General features: G+C 35.5%; 1 protein-coding gene across 1 annotated transcript; it reads left to right on the top strand.

Moving 5' to 3' along the window:
* Window positions 1-80: 80 nt before the first annotated feature.
* LOC108071732 (TWiK family of potassium channels protein 7) lies at window positions 81-19,640 on the top strand. Its single transcript, XM_017162557.3, has 8 exons — window positions 81-769; window positions 17,766-17,927; window positions 18,008-18,131; window positions 18,202-18,351; window positions 18,531-18,722; window positions 18,780-18,895; window positions 18,968-19,060; window positions 19,119-19,640. Exons 1-8 carry the CDS (start codon window positions 536-538, stop codon window positions 19,275-19,277), a joined length of 1,230 nt encoding a protein of 409 aa, XP_017018046.1. The 5' UTR covers window positions 81-535; the 3' UTR covers window positions 19,278-19,640.
* The last annotated feature ends 596 nt before the right edge of the window (window positions 19,641-20,236 follow it).

Raw genomic sequence — 20,236 nt, 5'->3', positions numbered from 1 at the left:
ATAAGTTGGCTTAGATTAAATTTAAAAAAATTGAGTATTTCTCTCAATTCACTTTCTATAAAGTGCTCAAATAATTTATTTTTCTGCACTCTCAAATATATAGCCAAGATTTAATTGTATTATTTACTTGAAACAATATTTTGGAATACTTCTGTTCGGTTTTCAAGCAACGCTGCCAGACTTTTGCAGCCAGAGTGGCCACCTTGGCGAGCGGACGTGGCTGCTTGGAGCCATGACCCATCGCAGTCACAACAGTCGCAACTTTGACTTGTTGTTTGGCGGTCGTTCTCCCTCCGGCTGGATCCTGGGACCGTGTGTCGTGGACATCGGGCTTTTGGCGCGTGTGCGAATTAATTTTGAAAATTGTGGAATTTTGGTGGGCCGGAAAATGTTTGACTCGCAGAAGCGAAGAGGGCCCGGTCCCTAAGCCCCAAATGAAATAATTAAATTGTAATTATAAAAAGTAAATAGATAGAGTTCGGGGAGTTCGGGGTTTTTTTTTGGTGAAGCAAACGAGCGAGAATTGCAATTGAGAATGCCCATCAAGAAGGTGGCCGTGAAGGAGTACGACTCCCAGGACGAGGCCAGCACCGAGCTGCTGGAGAAGCTCAAGCACCTGGACCGCCGTGTGGATGCCGCCGAGGCGGGGGGCATGGCCGGCGGACGGAGGCGGAACACCGCCTGCTGGCAGTCGGTCAAGTGGAAGTCGGCCCTCAATCACATCGGACTGCTCGTCTCGCTGTCCATCTACTGCGGCGTGGGCGGCCTGGTAAAAACGTGTTATCCACTAGACCCGAACATAACTAAACAAATATTTAATTATTTCTGCTATTATTTTTTTCTTCTTCGGTCTTTGGTCTTTGGTCTTGGATCTTTTTTATTTTTATTCCTTTTTTTTTTGTTTCTTGGCTGCGGCGAACATGCAAAATGATTTGTTTGTTGGCGAGCGTTAAGGCTGTTTTGGGGGAGAAAAAAAAGATAGCAGAAATATACACACATGAGTACAGTGCATAATCAAAAGGGCTGATTTTATATTAATTTTGGAAACCAGGAAAAGAAAACATAAATTTGAAAAGTAAATAATGATTAAGGAAGTGCTAGAGTATAAAACAGTTCTTAAAAAGCTTATTTAATTGGCAGCAATCTTATTTGTAAGCTAATATTGCTGTTTAAAATTCGGAATATTATTATAGAATTATAAATATGGAAATATAAGAAAGCTTACATTTGTTAAAATTTTGTTTTAAATTAAAAAAAAAAATATTTATAAATAAAACAATATTTCCCTAATATTTTTATGAAATAATAAAGCATTTGTTAATTTTTCCTTATTTGAAAGTTGAAATAAATGATTATTTCTATTAAATATGTGAATATACAAAATTATAAATTTGTTTATGTAATTCTTTACGACACTTTTTTGTATTTTTTTTTACCAAAAGTGACCTTTTTTTAAAAATCTAAATAAAATTATGTATACATAAAACTATGTTTCCCTAATATTTTTATGAAATAATAAAGCATTCGTTAATTTTTTTATTTAAATTAAAAAATGGAATAAAATTATATATAAATAAAGTATTATTTTTAAGAAACTCTAAAAATAATAATAAATTGAATTAAAAAAAACTTAAACTTGAATAAGGGAATATGCTATTATATTATATTTTATACCTCTAGGAAAATATTACATTTTTTTCCAAAATAATAATACATTTTTTACATTTCCTTATCATTTTTAATGAGTAAAATTCCCATTTAAAAATTCTAAATTAAATTATAAATATATAAAGCACATTTCTGTGTAAATAATAAACATTTATTATTAGCTGTTGACTTTTTCGAACAGTTACTGTACAGGAGTAAAAATAAAAACCAAAGCACAAACACAACACACAAATGTATTGCAGTGAAAATACTAAAAATTAGCTCAAAATTAAGTCATAAAACTATTTTGTACATTTAAGTGCACCGCCTTGCACCCCTGCTTCTTTTCTAATTGCCAATGCAAATCCAGACGGAAAATATGGAAGGGTGGCTAAGGATGGGGTGGAGACGGAGACATCTGCATCATGTGCAGGAGGTGGAGATGGAGGAGGAGGAGGAACCATGTGTGACCGTGGGAACGATAGAGGGTCCAGGGATTTGGCCGTGCGCCGTTAGGCCTTGTCTAAACATTTACAATTTCGCCAATGACGTCGTCGTTTTTAGCCAAAAAAAAAAAAAAAAAAAAACAAATTGCAAATTGGGAGAAAAAAAAAATAGTAAATACCATATAAACACAACACCGCACAGTGGCCCAGTCAGTATTTGAACTTGATGCCGTCAGTTGTCCTTCTGGCTGCAAAATAGCTGCAGCTGGCTGACGATGAAGGAGGTGCCTTTAATTGATGTGTCCCACGATTTGACATATGGTCGAGTGTCGTGCCGGCAAGGTATTTGTTATATAGCCTCTCAATTTCCTCAGGCCCTGGCAATTACTATGGGGGGGAGTCGTGGTCAGAAGACACACATACTACCTGCAGAGTCTAGGGTCTAAGTCTAGAGGCGGGCAAAAAGAAAAGCCCATCCAATGGTCTGAAGAAAATTACTAAATTGGGTGCTATCACTTGAGGTTGTATTTCAATTAGAAAGGATTCAAAAAATGATTTAAAATCTAGCTTAAAAGGCGAGATTTCTTGGTAAGAAATATGTAAACTCTTAATTTATAAACCTGTTATTTGTATTGTAAATAATTCAATACCATGCATTTTGAAGGACGGAACCTACATAGCTCTTGAATGTGCTGCCAATCATGATTTATGTCCATTGCCATGGACTTGCCTTGGCAACCGAATGATTCATAAGACGCCTTTAAATTCCTGGATATTTCTGGACTATATCAAATTGTCTTCTTTCCTCCACACCCCCTTCTACATAATGCCAGCCCTATCAACACCTCGCTGGATATATATATGTATCTGGCCATTTGCGCAGATTTCAGGCAACAAAAGCCATGCATTAATCAGGCCACACATTCGCATTCATTTGGATGTTCCCAGGAATCGAATCCCTCCTCCCCTTGAGTTTGGACCAGATTTATCTGACCCTTCAATCTCTTTTGGCCACACACATAAGCACGCACCACATGTTGGCCAATTATGCGAACTTCTCACTTAAACGGCGCATCAAATTCGTTTTAAAAATACAAATTTTCATGGGGCCATCACCATCATCACCAAAATCTTTTTTTATCCGCCACAAATGGAAAGCTACAAATTCGTATTTTATTGTATTTCAAGTTTGCTATATCGGGTTCGATAAATACTATATATATGGGTACTTACAGATTGCAGAAGTGGACATTTGAAATTATTAAAAAATTGTTATTATTTTCTTTACCTAGAAGCCTTTTCTTTTCTGTTTCAGTTTAATATATATTTTTTATAAATATTGAATTATTTATATGAAATCTCCTAAGTGATTAGTCAAAAAATCCTGCAGTAATATTAATAATATATGGCATTTTGTATTCAAAATATATGCTAGATATAATCCTTAATATTAATATTTAGAAAAGTCTCACTCTCAAGTTAACATTATTTTAGATTTGCAATTTGATTTGTTCAATGTCATTTTCATTGGCGCTCACTTAACCCTTATGCTCACCCCCTTAACCCACCTCGAAGTGTCCAGCTGCTGCCAAGTGAAGCGGAAATGAATCCTGAAACATGAACGGAAGTGTCCATATCAGCATATCACATGACATTGAAGTTTTTTGTGTTTTTCTACCGTTTTTCTAACAATCTTTCTCACTTTTAATACCGTGTACTCATAGGATATAGGGTTGTATATATTAACAGTGCCTTAAGTAAATAAATTAGATTTATAAATTAAAGAAATAAATTGTTTTTAACAAAAGAAGGGAAGATCATATTAAACAAATAACTTTATAAATATTAAAACTTAAATATTAAAATTAAACAAATAAATAAAGATCTGACTACTGGGTATCTCATAGTCAATTAGCTCTTTTATATTTTCTTGTCTGCAGCGGAAATCACTTTGTGTCACTTGACCAGCGACAAAAAAGTTTTTGGTCTCCTTACCCTTTTTTTCTGAGATTCGTTTTAAGAAAAGTTTGCTGGCAAACAGAAACTGATTATTTATATATATAACAATTATTTTCCTAAATTTAAATTATCTCCAAGGTTATAAATAAAATAAAATAAGTACTGTAAAAGTATTTAAGCTCTCAACTTTTTCTAACGAGCTGTCACCGGCACTTCACCACATGCCGTCACCTTTTCGCCATTTTTTATAACAAAAAAAAAAGGTTAAACTAAAGATAAGCCGCTTTAAGTTGAAATCAATTTTTGTCAAGAGCATAAAACACAAAGTTGTAATTGCTTTTGTTGACGAACTCGCTTTGAAGGAATTGGCATTTATCTATTTTATGGTCTGTTGTTGTTGTCACGGGCAAGTCTATTTATTAATTAAGACCAGGGCCCCCAGGGCAGCCGAAAAAGGGGGGAGAGCAGCTCAAATTGGGGGTACAGCCTCGTTCTCACATATGGCCAGAAAGGAGGATGTGAGTGGCTATAAATCATTTTAATTAGCATTTTGTAGCATACTTGAGGGCGTCAGCGATTCTGCGTATGTGTGTGTGTGTGTGGGTGTCTCCTTTTCCTTCTTTTCCCCCATTTTCCTAAGCTTGGGTGAAAAATTTCACTTTGTCAAAAGTTGTCCAGCGGACCAAGTGAATTAAGCTGTTGGCCAACAACAAAATAGCCAATTAAACACAGTCAACCCAGCCTAGTTCTCTCACTACTACTACTGTATATGTATATATATATATATAGATGCGTGTGTGGTGGTGCTATCTGATTAACTGACCCATCCAAGCCTGCCTAGACATGATTGTTCATATCAAGGCCAATTGCTTCTTGGCCCTGAACGGAATCCCAAAAACCAAAAATACCAAATAAAAATAGAAAAAACCAAAAGACAAAGAAGTAATATAAAGAACAGGAACTAGGCACGGCCTAGTAAACGCTTTTTCGCATTTCCACCGCGGATGTTTGCAACAGGAAGACAATGGGAAAAGTTGGGGGAAAATGGCAAGCCATGTTGTGTGTATGTATGGGTGTGGGGAAAATCACGTCAGGCTGACATTAGGCAAATATCTTGACATATTCTTAGGGGCAGTGATCCAATGTCACATCAGAGTGTTGTATAAAAAGGAGTTTTAGTTTAAAAAATGGCATGTTGATATTTTAGAATTCATTTTTAATATAACTTTAAATGCATTTTATATTTCCCCCATTTAAGATTTTCAACATGCAAATAATAGTTCAATTTTTTAAAATATAAATATATAAAAATAATTATGTTTTAAATATAAATATAACAAAGTGCTCGACTATTATATGTCGATAATATCGATAACGTTAATTACGATACATTTCGGTATTTAAAATTTGTATATTGATTTTATACAAATTATAGTTTAATTTAGTAATTTAAAATATATGTACAACAAATATATATACAAGAAAATTATTAAATTTGTTCTATAATATCGATAATATTTTACCAATAAATGTGATTATGGCGATATTTAAAATTTTGCTATACCTAGCTCGATATTATTATTTAAATTCCGCAAGCGCTCGCCTTAGATAGTTTTATTTGTAATTTGATTTTTTTTACCTCTCTGCAGTGTTTTTATTTTTATCGATACTGTTTAATGTCAGGTAAACCGCCAAACCAACTTTTGTAGAGTGATTGCAAGAGTTGAGACAATTGTCCCCAAGAACTCACTTCTATTTTGGTTTGCTAATGAACCCATTACTCGTACCAACGCCCCAAGCTATGCAACATTTTGTCTCTCAACAGTCTCGCATTGTTTTTGTATATTTTTGTTGTTGTGAAAATTCCAATCATGTAACCAGTCGCCTCGCCTCTCTGCACCGTAAATCCCCCCCAGATAACCGAAAAATGCGGGCAAATTGCTGGCAGAATGGCAAGTCAAACGGCTCTAGATGCCAGTCACAGAGATCCATTCAATCTGAGGAATCGAATCGAATCCAGGCAACTTTTGGCCAAAGTGTTTAAGTGTATTAGCGAGGTGGCGCAGAAAACTTCCAAGGGGTCATCAATGCAGCCACGCACGAGGCATACAAATCAAGGGTGGCTGACCCCAAAATACACTCGGGGAAAAGCTGTATCTTCATAGGGGGTCGTTCAGTTACTGAACCTAGAATTCCCTCAACTATTTAGCTTTGTGCACAATTCAATTTCCATTCCAAAAAAGGTCGCACAACTCAAATAGATTGCAAGTCATAAAATCAGTTGGAAAGTGGAAACTTTAGGAAAAACAATTTAACACTTGAGAATAATGACGATTGACAACTTGGCCTCCTCTTGTTTTCCTCGCTTTACATATGTCACCAAATGGCCAGAGACAAGATACAAATTATTTCTGGTCATTCCGATATATTTTCGTTGGCTGGCAGCCAAGAAAAATAAAAACACCCGACGTTCCTCAAGTGGGTGGGCAAGTGGAAGTGGCGTGAAATTATTAACAAATTATGTGCGGACAGGCAGGTGACAGGAATCGGACAGATTTATGCGAAATGAATTTATAGCCTCCCCCAATTCCAGACTCTGGGCGTCGCGTGTCCCCGCTTAAAATATGAATGGCAAGGAAAGGAGGCTAACATTGGGTAATCGAAGTTTATATACCCTTGGTGTCTAGAATATATCGATATTGTGGTCGATATTGTAAGCAGATATCAATATAAATCGATAATAAATCGATATTCTTAAAAAAAGCCTTAAAAATGTAATAGGATTAAAAAAAACCTTTTTCATATATTGTTTGATAATATCGAAATCGTTAAATGCGATATTTTTCGATATTTGTTTATGTTTATATGTTTAATATTGATGCGCGATATTTTTTGTCGATTTCATATAGGACTTTTTCTCACGATATATTCCGCCAGAGGTAAGGGTATAGTTTATAGTGGCAGAAATTTTAAATAAATAAGTAATAATAATAAATAAAATTTGTAAAAATTGTTTAAGTAGGCGGGCATAGCTGGATCGACTCGGCTGTTGATGCTGTTCAAGAATACCTGCATTTGAGACTAAAATCATAATACCCTCAGCAAGGGTATCCAAGCGAAAAATACCAAACTGACTCATTGGGGAAGCTCTATTCCGCGGTCTTGATTCAGTTTATGTCTATAGACTTACAAATATATATACATATATATATATGTATGTATATATATATATTAAATCAGAATACTATATGTTTTCATTTGGCCAATTCGGGTCGCAAAGTGCATGGGGGCAGTTAACCCAAATGCGCAGCAATTTGCTGAAAGCCTCAATCAATCAATCGTTAATGTCCCAGCCAGTTGGTTTATTCCACTTATCAGTTTTTACTTTTAATTGTTTGTTTACATGTTGGAAATAATGTTTTCTTTTTTTTATATTTTTACGTCCCGCCCATAAATCTGCGAAGCTTGTTGGAATTTTATGAACTTCAAAAAGTGCGATAAACTGAGGGTCAGAGATTCATTTGTTTGAAACATACATATGTATATACCATACTATGGGGCCATCAATCAAAGGAATATCATTTGAAAACATTATTTTTGTCTATTTAAAGTGATAATGAAATAGTAATTAAAATTAAATTAAATGTAAATTTATTGATAGATACGATGTATATATAGCCTTTAAAAAAGAATATACATTTAAAATATTTCCTTTTTTACTTTTTTTTTTGTTCTGCCGCATTGCAATTTCTTGGCTGCCGGCCTAAATATGCCTTTTCCGTATTTATTTACCATTTAAATGCTTTTGTGTTCTTTTTGGAATTTTTTATGTGTATTTCCATGGACTGGCCCACGCTTTTCGGGGGGGAATAAAGAGTGACTGCTCTTTTTGACAATAACAACAATTATTTGCAGCCACAAAAAAAGAGAGATCCCCCCTACTTCTCCTCTTTTTTAAATACGATCACTTTTTCTTTCATTTTGTTTGCTTTTGTACGCGTCTTTCTCACGTCGTTTTGGCTCTTGTTTTCTTTCTTTTTTTTTTTTTCGTTGGTCCCAGGCGGCGTATGAGTAATATGCGTATGCGTGATATTGTGTTTTTTCTTCTTTTTTATGCTACATACAAGTCCCAAAACATATTCCACGCTCTTTTCTATCTTTAACCGTGAAGCAAATAAATTTGAAGAATTCTTTGTTTGCATTGGGATCCGGGCGCGCTCAGCTCCGGCCAAATAAATTGAAAATCATTTGTACACTATTTGCGGAATCGCACTATAATTATGATGATGATTGTTGTTGCCGATGATGTTGATGTTGCTGGCAATGTTGCCGCCGCCGACGCTGCCGCTGCCAAAACAAGCTGGCCATACAAATATCGCTGGCATTAATAATTTCAACAATTTATTATCAAATTTAAAATAATAAACCAATGTCCGAATGTGATTTATTTATTTGCTTAGCATCAAACCTTTCTGTTTTTACAAATTATTGTGCTTATTATGGCATAAACTGTTGCAGTGTGAGAACATTTTTGAAATTGGCAACGAAACAAGTTGCCATGTTAAGGTGGGATTTGCAATTGTTATTTTTAAAAAATGTTTTTTTTTGTGGTCTGTGTTTGTGTTTGGATTTCTTCTCCTTGTAGGAAATTGCTCATAACAAAGCGTTCGACGTCATATTAGCATAATTGAAAAGGGGGGAAGAGGGAGTGTTGTTGAGGTAAGTCAGAGAACAGAATCGGGGGAATTCCCAGGTGAACTTGAAATGCTCTTTAATTTAATTCACAAATTTGTGTGAACATAATCACAAATAAAAAGAGCTGTTTAAATATAGAATTCATTAATAAAAATTTAAAGATCTCTAAACAAAACACATTTAACATTTCTACCAGCTTTTTATTATTTTAGCACTTTTGTTTCTTAACAGAAACTTGCTTAAGGTGAAACATAATGCATTATAAAATCTATAAAAATTTTGTAATTCATTTTAAACTGATTTTCAAACATTTCTTATATATATACAATATCAAAATTTATATATTTCCATACAATATATTAAAATAATATTAATAAACAATATATTTAAGTGCAATTTTCCCTCTTCTCAAAAACTATAATACCCATGAAATGCCCTTAAAAACACTTTCACCAAAATTCCACCGCAGCAATTACCAGAAAACGAAGGCAAAGTGGTAGCAAGGAGTCCAAAACAGGAGAAATGAAAACAAAGAGAACAAAAATAAGGACGAAGTAGAACTCGGTCAGCATTTTGGCCCATTCTGGCGCCTTGCGTGCTGCACGTGCACTAAGCCAAAATCCAAAAGTCCCCTCGGATCCCAATCCGAAATCCAATCCTCCAATCCCCATTAACCCCACAGTGCCCCCTCCCATTCCAAAAGGTACTGCCAATTTAACCCACCCCACACTCAAGCATCGACGCGGCTTTGAGTGTTTTTTTTTGTTTCTGTTTATTTTTTTCAGGTAGCAAAAAACAGAGAGTTTTTGACACGCAAACCAAAGTTTATGCAAAAAAAAATATATATATATATTTTAAGAAATCATAGTAGATTCCGAGGGGGATTCCCCAGTGTTCTAAAAAAAATGTTCAGAAATAAGAAACTATTAATAATTATTTATTTATATAAATATTTAGCAGAAATTCAATCGGCAATTAATAAGTTGCATACCTTTTATATAGTTGTAGTTTCTCAAGTAGCAAACACAAGTTACTAGATCCGTAGTAGCACAAAAGTGTCCCAGAGTCAGTCAGAACTAGTTGGGAATTATAAGCACTACGCTTTGATCAGCTGCTTTCTTCAAAGTTTTGATCTGTGTAATCGCTCTTTTAAATTTATATTTTAAATAGTATACATTTTTGTAAGCGACTTGGACCAGCTATTTAACAGGTGGCTCAATATTCCCCTTCCGACATTTTAACCACTAAACTCGGCGACATGCTAAAGTTGCGTGCAAAAGTTGTGCCTGTCAAAATTTTATTGATTGATGATGATTTGCTGTTGCTGCTGCTGCTGCTGCTGCTGTTGTGTGTGAGTTGTAAGCGTTAAAATGCACATATTACGCATACGCAGCGTGTGACGAGGGGATTGTTAATGCAAAAGTTTTGCCCCCGCTTGACTTGGCATATTTTTTGCATATTTTCCACAAAGCAAAAGCGACAAGCGGTAAACAATACAACACTTACACTCAGATTACCACAAAATGCATTAAGTTTTGTTTATTGAGAGGAAGGAGTTTTGAAAGTTAAACACCTCGATTAAGGAGATTATTGGTATTATTGGGGGGAGTTTACAACAATATAATTATAAGTTTTTCAAAGCGCAATTTGCATTTTTTAAATGATTAATCTTTAATTTTCGAATGCCTAAACTAAATTGTTTATATTTTTTAACTGAAGAATACCAAAAAAAACCCCTGTCTAAAATATAAAATAAAATTATAATATCTTTCAAAAAAACATGAAAAATCTAATAAATATATAGACAATCCCACATTTTCTCCAAGAATAGGTTTTGTATCTTGTATTTAGCATGTTATAACGCCTTCCACTGCTCACGAGCTCTTGAAAAACTTACCCATTTTTGGCTATAAGCCCATTTAGAGTGATCTCAGCCAGACAATGACGAACCAATCGGACTTGATTTAACCATCTGGCGCTCTACTAATGCGATAATTTTGTCCCCTTCCCCTGACAAAGCTATCAGTTTCATGGTTTGACCGCCACTTGTCCACGAAATGATGCCATCGCTTGAAAATTGAAAATGAAATTAACCAAAATTAAATAAAAAAAAAAGAGAATACACAGCAATCTCATTAGCCAACAAATCCATCCGGCAGCTGGCCACAACACAGTGTCAATCAAAAGTTAACACCTTGCCAAAACTTGGGGCTGTGAGGGGGGCCAGCTCATAATTAAAGATATATTTCCTAGGCAGGTTTTTACCTTGTTCTACTTCATTATCTTTGAATTATCATTAAGACACTTGAGAAGGGTTTAGGGTATACAGATTAGCAGGTGATTCCGGAGACCGGAAAAACGCAGAGTCATTGAACTAACTTCGTAAGGGAATATAAGAAACTCGGCAAATTGAAATAGCGAATAGCTTCTTTTGGCAGGCGTGACTCATAATTTATTCATGATTTCATTTAACCAAATTTTAAGCATTGCAGTACAATGCCACAACTACAACAACTCAATCTTGTTTCTTGTGTTCTGAGAATCTTTCAATTTCAACACGCAAAGTCAATAGGGAGGAGCCACATATACATAAGTACAATCACGAACGAATAAATGTGAGGGTAATACTCGAATACTCTAATACTAATCATAATAAAAACTTTTAAATTTTTGAAATAAAAAAATATTTCAATAAATAAAAGGAGTAGGCCATAAAATACAAGAGTTTGAAAATCCCTCAAAAGTGGTGCCTAAAATAGGCCATTAGATGTTTGAGGTGTCAATTTGAAAAGATAAATTTGATCAAATTTGTTTTGTAGTCTTAAAAACCTAGGTTTGTATTTTAACTGCATATCGCTGGTAGAATTTACTGCATATTGCTGGTTGAATTTACTGTATATCAGTTAAATAACGTAATACGATCATTTCCAAATTTTTAAGAAACTAAAATATCTTCAAAATTTTCTCAAGGCTTATTAAGATTTTCACAAACATTTTCTTTTGGGTTTACCAACTAATTTGAAAAAAAATTATAGCTCTAGTCAAAACTATAGCTTGACCTCGTGAGCTTATTTACATATCGGTGCCAGCCTCCTTCCATCGCCAGCGAGAGATGCCATGCGGCACGCAATCTTAAGACTCTCTTCGACGGGCGTAATCTTTTTTTTTTTTCTAGCTTTCCGCCCTCGGAAATGCCATGTTTGGCTCACACACATCAAAAACCGGGGGCAAGTGTTGTGCGTTGTGCGTAATGTCAGCTTTAACAGCTGATTTGTTGTCGTCGTGGCATGCAAATCACCACAACACCCCAACCTCTGACTATTTCTTTTCTGTTCCAGTGCCTTGTCACGTGCCGATGGACACGCCAAAAAGGAGGGTGAGGTGTGAGTGTGTGTGTCCTGATTGCTTCTGCGAATTTGTTATGATTTTTCACGTGAGGTAAGGTCCCGATTTCGGGTTCTTAAAGTCAGGTTCTCAGCACATTCCTTATTTTATAAATTTTTGCAAAACAAAACAAGATTGATTCCTAATTTAAGTACTTTTCGATTAAATGAATTCTAAAAATGATAGCGTAATTGGAAAAAATGTATAACTCGATTATAGAATCGATTTTATTTCAGTAAAATCGATTTAAATATCGACTTTTCTTGACTTTCTCTTCAAGATTGATTCCTAATTTAAGTACTTTATTAATTACAAAAAAATTTTAAATTAATTGTATCAATTGTAATTGGAAAAAATTTATAAATTGATTAAAGAATCGATATGGTTTCGGCAACGATAAAAAATCGATTTATAAATCGACTTTTCTTGACTTTCTGTATCAACTTATATATATATTTCTGCATTTAAGTTATTTGACTGTTACTTTTAATATTTAGTTTAGACTATTTCCACTTTGCTTTAAAGAAACATATATTTAAGGTCTATATTGAGACGATATGTTCCTTGGCGTTCCTCCTTTATTTTGCACAGTTAAGGCCAAATAGCTAGTTGAAGTCCAATCATGGATGATTTCCTATTCCTGTGCTGATTCCGTATGTCTAGGCAGAGGATATACTCTATGTGGGGAGAAGTTCTAGCAATCACCACCGCAGAGGCGGTGCCGCAGTCTAGACTCGAGACTCCCGACTCGAGACTCGATATAATGATAGCAATCTCTGGGCCTGGCAATCGTGCTGGAAGAGGTGCCGGTGGCCGGACCCATGATGTGTGTTTCTTTTCGGGGTTGGGTCGAGAATATTAGCATAATGCGAACATCCAAATGGCGCTACGGGAATGGCACTTACTGGGCGCTTTTGTGCCCCGAAATTGGTTAATTAGCCGCAGGTGGGGCTTCGGACCTACCTCCCTCTCAGCATTATCATTCCGTTGAATTTTAATTTGATTTTGGTCCCAGTCCAAGTTCATATTGTTTGTTCTTTTGTTTTATTTTTCAAATGTGCCGGTCGGCCTTGGCCATAATAATAATAATTACGCATAAATATGTCAAGTGCCGAAAAGTGCGAATGGAGTGGCCAGCCATGGGTGGTCCTCCTTCTCCTGCTCCTGCTCGTCGGGCTGCTGTGCTGGCCATAATAAAATGCCTTTAAGCGTTTATATTTACGATTATAATTGGGCCTTCTTCTTTGCCTTTTGTGTGTGTCAAAGCGACGGAGTGGAACTTGAAATGGGATTTATCCAAGTCTAACTGTTATGACCATGTGTCTTGCTGTGATTGCTGGGGACTTTGTGAAGGGTGAAGGAATTCTTTGATATAATATATAAGCAAACCTTTAGGAACAAGGGTCCTACTTTTCAGGCATTTTAAAATGTAAACTAAAATATATATTTTTTTTATTTTTTTTACAGATTTTAATATAGATTTATATGAAAAATTTAAAAGTTCTTTAATTCCAGGCATAGATCCCACAGAATAAATCTAGTTTTAAGGCCTCCAAGATGTCTTGAACCTCATCCTTTTGCTATTTTTTATTATTTTCCTTTCCTAAATCAATTAATAAACCCTGCTAAATATGGTAAAACAATCTAGATTCCGGGAAAATGTACGCTCAATAACATCAAATCGCTTAGCAGGTCCAGCCATTAAGTTTTACAATAGATTTTCCGGTTAAAAGGCCCTCGAACCGTTCGGTTTTATTGCCACAGAGCGAAGAGCACACTCAATAAATAATCAAAACTTAATGAACTGACAGCGATTTATGCAGGGACGGGAATTATGTTCAATTTTGATATCAAATCATAAGCTCATAAAATCAACAAACCAAAGTTCGGCCCACCCGCGGCTTTTAAACGCATACGACAGAATGCTTTTCCTTTTTTCCTCGTTTTTCTTGTTGCCATAAACAAATGCAGGGCAGGTTAGGTGGGGAGGGGAGGAAAGTGAAATAATAATATTTAAGATTGAAGGGGCGCCCAGCGGATGCCTTTTGGCCATTTTCGCATTTACACGACGCTTCCGTTTTGGCAGGACTCCCCGAAAACTTTCTCCCTTTCGATTTTTGCCTTTCGCTTTTCGCCTTATAGGCTTCGGGCCAGGGGGAGGTAGGTGGTAGGTCATTGCCGACCTAATTTTCAATAAATAATAATATCAATTTATATTTATTATGCATAAGGCGCCAACTCATTTGTTTATTTTTTTACTTACACTTGCTTTTTTTTTACTTTTACAAGTTGATTTATGCTTTCAGTTTGTTGAGGAAGGAAAAATTGAAAACTTGATTTGACTTTTTACAATTTTTATAAATTATATTATAAATGGAAAAACTCCGAAAAAAGCAGGATTTCTTGAAAGTTTCTACGAATTTTTCTATTAATTTTGTGGAGTTTTCTATGACATACAGATATTTTTATATCTTTTATAATATATATAATCATGGCATAAAAAATATCTTAAAATATCTTCAGCGTTGAATTCATCTTATGTTTCAATTTCTAATTTAATTTAATTTATTTAAGAATTTATTTAAATATAAATTATATGTTTTTTCTTAAATATAAACACTTAATATAAATCCCACCTTTTTTTACTCCCTTTGTGTTTCCGTTTATAATTCCATCCTGATCCTTAAATATTGCTCTCTTTTCTGCTATAAATTATTCTATAAATTTCTCTTATTATTTTTATGGCTTTTTTCCTCAAGATTAGTTCAGATTTTTCGTAACTGGACAGCCCTTGGCCATAACTCCCGCCCAGCTCAAGCCACATCCTTCAAACGCAAAATGGAATGTTATATCAATTCCTTGGCCTTGTTCCGGCTAGCGGCTTTGGTTGCCATTCTGTCTGCGGTTTGTTTACTGACCGTAGCCTGCTTTTCGGGGTGCTCGCAGCGGAAATGAATTATCACCCTCTAAATGGGCGCGAACATCATTATTATTTTAGCAGCAGCAGCTAAGAGTTGGGAGTTGCGAGCTGGGAGCTGCGATTTTTTGCTCTCTAGTTTTTTGTAATGAAGAGAAACCACCAGTGGTTTTTATATAAAAAAATAAAAATAAAAGCAAAAAATAGGTGCAGTAGGATTGGGGAACTGGTTTCCGGCGCGGATTATGTCCATTTTGATTAGGTTTAGTGTGGTTCTGGAGATTCAACCTGAAACATGTCAAATAAATAGGCCACTGTCACACTAAAATAAGCTTTATGACACTGAGAAGTTACTTTTTAAATCTTTGTTTTGGTTGAATTATATTTATTTTTGAAGTCGGTTGATTTGTTAATAAAAAAAAGGTTATATTTATTGTTATATTTCTATAAATTTCGTATAAAATATAATAAATATAAATGTAATATAAATATAATAAACACAGTCACACTGAAATATGCTTTATGACACTAAAAAAAAAACATCTTGATTTTGAAATTTTCGACAATAATTATATAAAAAAAAGCTAAACTTAGACTACAAAAACAAGAATTGAACTCTAAATTAAGCATACACTTTCCACCTTGAAGTTCTTGATATTTTGGAAAATATGAATATGAATTGAAAAAAATATATATATTATATATTTGTACTTCAACACCCTAGGAGCAGTTCAGGTGGCTGGCCACTCCATTATTTCCACATGTCGTGCGTTAATTGCCGCACATGTTGGTTAGTCCGCCGGTGTGGTCAAGGGGGCAAAGGATATACATAGGAGTCCTGGGAGGGGCAGCACTCTAGGCACTGCGTGTGATTTATGGTGTGCAAAACGGGGTGACATTGTGACAAGTGCCATAAGCCGACTTCAGCAGAGTTTTTTCCTTTCGTGGGTAAAGGAAGTCACTTTGCAAAACGGTGATTTTAATGGCCAAAACTGAGAGGACTAGGTCGTTTGTCATAAATTTAGATGCACCTTTTAGGGTAATCTTAAAGTAAAAAAAACAGTGAAATGTTAATTTTAGATTGTGGAATTGGTAAAGAAATAATGAGATCTGCCTTTTTAATTTTATTTTAAATTTTATTTTTTTGTAGAATATTTTTAAGGCCTAACTTGAGCCCATAATCCCCTTTTGAAAACCACTTTTCTCCTCAAAATAAATTATTTAAAATGCATATGTCTAGGGATGTTATCGAATAACCATTGTTTGCCTTGTCCATTTGTAATTATCCCAAAGGAAACGACCTTCTGCCCCATCATAACTCAGGGGAAACCCCCATTTTGACCGAGATAGCCAGCCCAACCCCATGTCCAATAATAATTATAATTTATGCGCCAGCACAGAAATAAACCCAGAGACGCAGGCAAACTTTTTAGCTGTAAGTGCGATTTGTGGATGCGAGAGTGTGCCTCAGTCTTGATTCAAAGGACCAAATTACAGGATCTGTCTACTTGTTTCCTTTTGCTGGACATCATGACACCAACGCTGGAGTTAGACAAGCTGTCGCCTTTAAAGTGGCCATTGTTCGATTTGGGAAAACAGAACTTGGCGACAGAATTAATTAGACGAAATGGCCAGTTTTGGGAATTTGAAGGAACAGAACTATCAATTAATCAGGAGCCACCGAGAGGGAATGTCAAGTCCGGGACGTGCGGGGAATTTAAAGCTTACTGCAACTCTGTCAACGTCTGAGACTCACTTCAGACTGCTCCATATATCTTCCCCTATAGTCAGTCCATGTGTGTGGCTGAGTGTGTGTGGAAAAGAAAAATTGTCTGACACATTTCAATTGAATTTCCAAAAATTTCATTCGCCTTTTTCTGCGTTGCTTTGCCTTGCCATTTCGCTGTTCAAAAGTATTAAAACCCAAAGCCAATTTGTACAAACTATTTTTATAACAAAAACAACAAGATGATGAGCGTACTACAAGTTAAACAAATTTGCGTGATGATGTGTGAGAAATTGAATGAATATTTGATTTTACGTTCTCCTCTCACACGCAAAACGTGAAACATCAAACAAGAAGGATCATTTAAAAAAACATTCTCAAAAAAACAAAGATCTCAGGAATTCCGAAATGAATTTTGGGGAAATTTTGTATGTTACTCAGCAAAACGAATGTTGAGTTTCAGTTAATTACCAATAATGATTTATTTTGTTTTAATATTTCTAAATGGAATTTCAGACAACCATTCAGAGGTATTTACTTCCACCAATCAGCAGCAGATTAATATTACTAGAGGGTATAGAGTATTATATATGTACTATGTTCTGGTATTCATAAGTTCTTGAATACAAAAAGTAGTGAATTGATATAAAAATAGTTGCCAGATTTGTATAAATATTGTACAAAAAACAAGAGCCTTGGCTTAGTTTAAGTTATCGTTTTTGAAATGTGTTTTAGAAATTTAAATCCCTTTAAAAAGTCTAAGTTCGAAGTACCAAATTCAGTGTAAATTGTCTTTATTTCACCCTCTAAAAGGAATATTAAAAACACTGACTTGATTCTTAACAATCCAATTGCTAACTGCAAGGGTATCCAAAGTTCGGCGTGCCATGGTTAGCTTATTTTTAATACCAAACAAATATATATAAACTTTGGCTTGGCTTAAATAGCTTTCTCTACTAGCTCTTACTTAGTTTCCTTGACTTTCTTGCAGATTTTTCGCCACCTGGAACGTCCTGCCGAGGTGGAGCGCCTGTCCTATCTTAAGGATGTGGTCAAGACGCACAGAGAACGCTTCATGGACACCGTATTGAACAATACCGAAGTGCATAATCTAAGGGAGCTGTTATCCTTTGAGCTGGCCAAATACGAGGCGGTGTGTATTGTCTAAGACCCCTAGAGGCACCAATGTATTCCACCTGGGGTAACCTCAAGTCGTATTTGTAATCTCCACAGGCCGTTCAACAGGCGGCAGAAGGCGGCCTACTGATTGTGGTCGATAAAGACTTTCCGGAGCCCTATGAGCGCTGGAGCATCCTGCAAGCTGTGTTCTTCTCATCGACTGTGTTAACCACCATAGGTACATAATTGAAGCTTTTAATAACATTATATGGGTTAGTTGATTAGTTAATATATTAATTATTTCACAGGCTATGGCAATATTGTGCCAGTGACCACCGGTGGTCGCGTATTTTGCATTTGCTTTGCCCTCATTGGAATCCCTTTTACACTCACGGTGATTGCTGATTGGGGTCGTCTGTTTGCTACCGCTGTTTCGGTCTTTGGCAAACATATGCCCAGTAAGTAATTTAATTTTTAATTTTTTAAAAATAGAAAAAAGAAATAATTAACTATATAATAAGATGCATAACGGCCTATACAGCTTGAAAGAGTAATAAAGCATCTTAACTGTTTTTTATCCTAGGCTTTTCCTTGATTAATTGTTATATTTTTATTTAATCCATTTGAATTTTCGCAGCCAAACCCAAGTTCACCAACTTTATAGGAAAAACCTGGTTCTATGCCATTCTGGCTGTGGGCTTTTTGGGGGTTTATTTAGCCGCTGGAGCAGGTCTGCTTTTGCTCTGGGAAGATGATTGGACCTTCTTTGATGGCTTCTACTTTTGTTTTATCACAATGACAACTATAGGCTTTGGAGATCTGGTGCCAAGTAAGATCCGAAGCAATCCAAAAATCAAAATTTTTATATTCCTTTTCTTGATGACAGAGAAACCCAACTACATGTTGCTCTGCACTTTGTATATTCTTATTGGCCTGGCCCTGACCTCCACCATAATTGAGCTGGTGAGACGACAATATGCCACCAGTTGGGCCAAGCTGCAGGTGATTTAAAAGTTGAATACTATAATACAGTAATTGTAATTAAACTGAATGAATTTGTATTTTAATTTTCAGGAACTATCCGGACCCATGGCGGAGACCTTGCGACGTCTGGGCGAGACTGCTGGCACAGGTCTTGACTACACAGCCCTGCAGAAAGTGCTGACGGTAATACAACTAATTACTAGTAACTAATTAATTAATTAAAATAATAAATAACCCTTAGGTTTCCATGCCCAAGTGGAATAGCAACAAGAAAAGCGATCATAGTCCAGATATTGCGGCTTTGGAGGCCATCACAAATGCCATACTGAAGGAGGTCAAGGAGGCGCAGAACAACAAGCCCAAGGTCCTGCAGATTGTCATTTACGAGTCCTCCGTCTAGGATAATTGATCAAAGAAGTCTCGACAGAGAGAGAGAGAGAGAGAGAGAGAGAGAGCGAGAGAGCTTCCATAGGAAAAGTGCGGCAGAAATAATATCAAATGCAAAATCAAAATATATCAAACGTAGTTAGGCTTGAATCAAGTTGAGTTACGCGATCGTCATCCATTGGCACTGTACCACTGCCAGACTTCCCTAACAAACAGGGCCAGTGTCCGCTTATATATAGCTATTATATAGTCAAAATGTCTAGGCAATGATATTGCTCATACGTACTGAGGCCACACCACATACTCACACACACGCAGAAGGGACTGTAATGCCCATAGTCATAGGCATAATATTATATTATATAAAGTTTTTTTTTTCGAGGATTCTACCATAAGTTATTAGAAATATTGATTAAAACCCTTGTCCATACTATACGCGTAAATGTCATCTTATAAATAAATCATGAAAAAGACTTGAACAATGGCTGAATTTCTGTTGAAGAGGTAAATGGGGCTTAGTGAAAGTGGTCCTGGCATATATTCTAAACCTAAATCGAGAAAAGCTAAGCTAGCCAAGACAAAAAATCAGCTTTATCTATTCCTTTAACCTTTGCTGAAAAGCTTAGAAGCTTTCACTAAATTAAATGCTTGATTTTGAAGCTCGTGGCGACGAGCATAACTTTCAGATGTCGAGATTTGAGGGGTGCGTGCACGATCCGTTAGATGAGCTATTTACTAGGACACTGAAAACAAAAATTAGCTAAGCAATAGGGGTTTGAAAAAAACCCATAAAATGTCAAGTTATTGGTTTAACAAATACAAATTAACATATAAAAAATGTATTGCTTACTTTTAGCATTTTTTAAAGAGATTTTAAAGTAATCACAGAAAATATCTATATTCGATATGGTATCGATATTTGACTTAAATGTCCCAATACAAATCGATATTTAATCGTTTAGCAATATAAAT

Source organism: Drosophila kikkawai, chromosome X (assembly GCF_030179895.1).
Source record: "Drosophila kikkawai strain 14028-0561.14 chromosome X, DkikHiC1v2, whole genome shotgun sequence".
Lineage (NCBI taxonomy): Eukaryota > Metazoa > Arthropoda > Insecta > Diptera > Drosophilidae > Drosophila > Drosophila kikkawai.
Note: the sequence above shows the minus strand (reverse complement) of the source record. Positions and strands in the feature narration are given on the sequence as shown.

Bases quoted from the DNA above. Each gene is read 5' to 3' on its own strand.
- LOC108071732 (XM_017162557.3), top strand. From the start codon at position 536: ATGCCCATCAAGAAGGTGGCCGTGAAGGAGTACGACTCCCAGGACGAG. The intron at 18,352-18,530 runs GTAAGTAATTTA...GAATTTTCGCAG, and splicing joins CTTTGGCAAACATATGCCCA to CCAAACCCAAGTTCACCAAC. The intron at 18,896-18,967 runs GTGATTTAAAAG...TTTAATTTTCAG, and splicing joins CCAGTTGGGCCAAGCTGCAG to GAACTATCCGGACCCATGGC.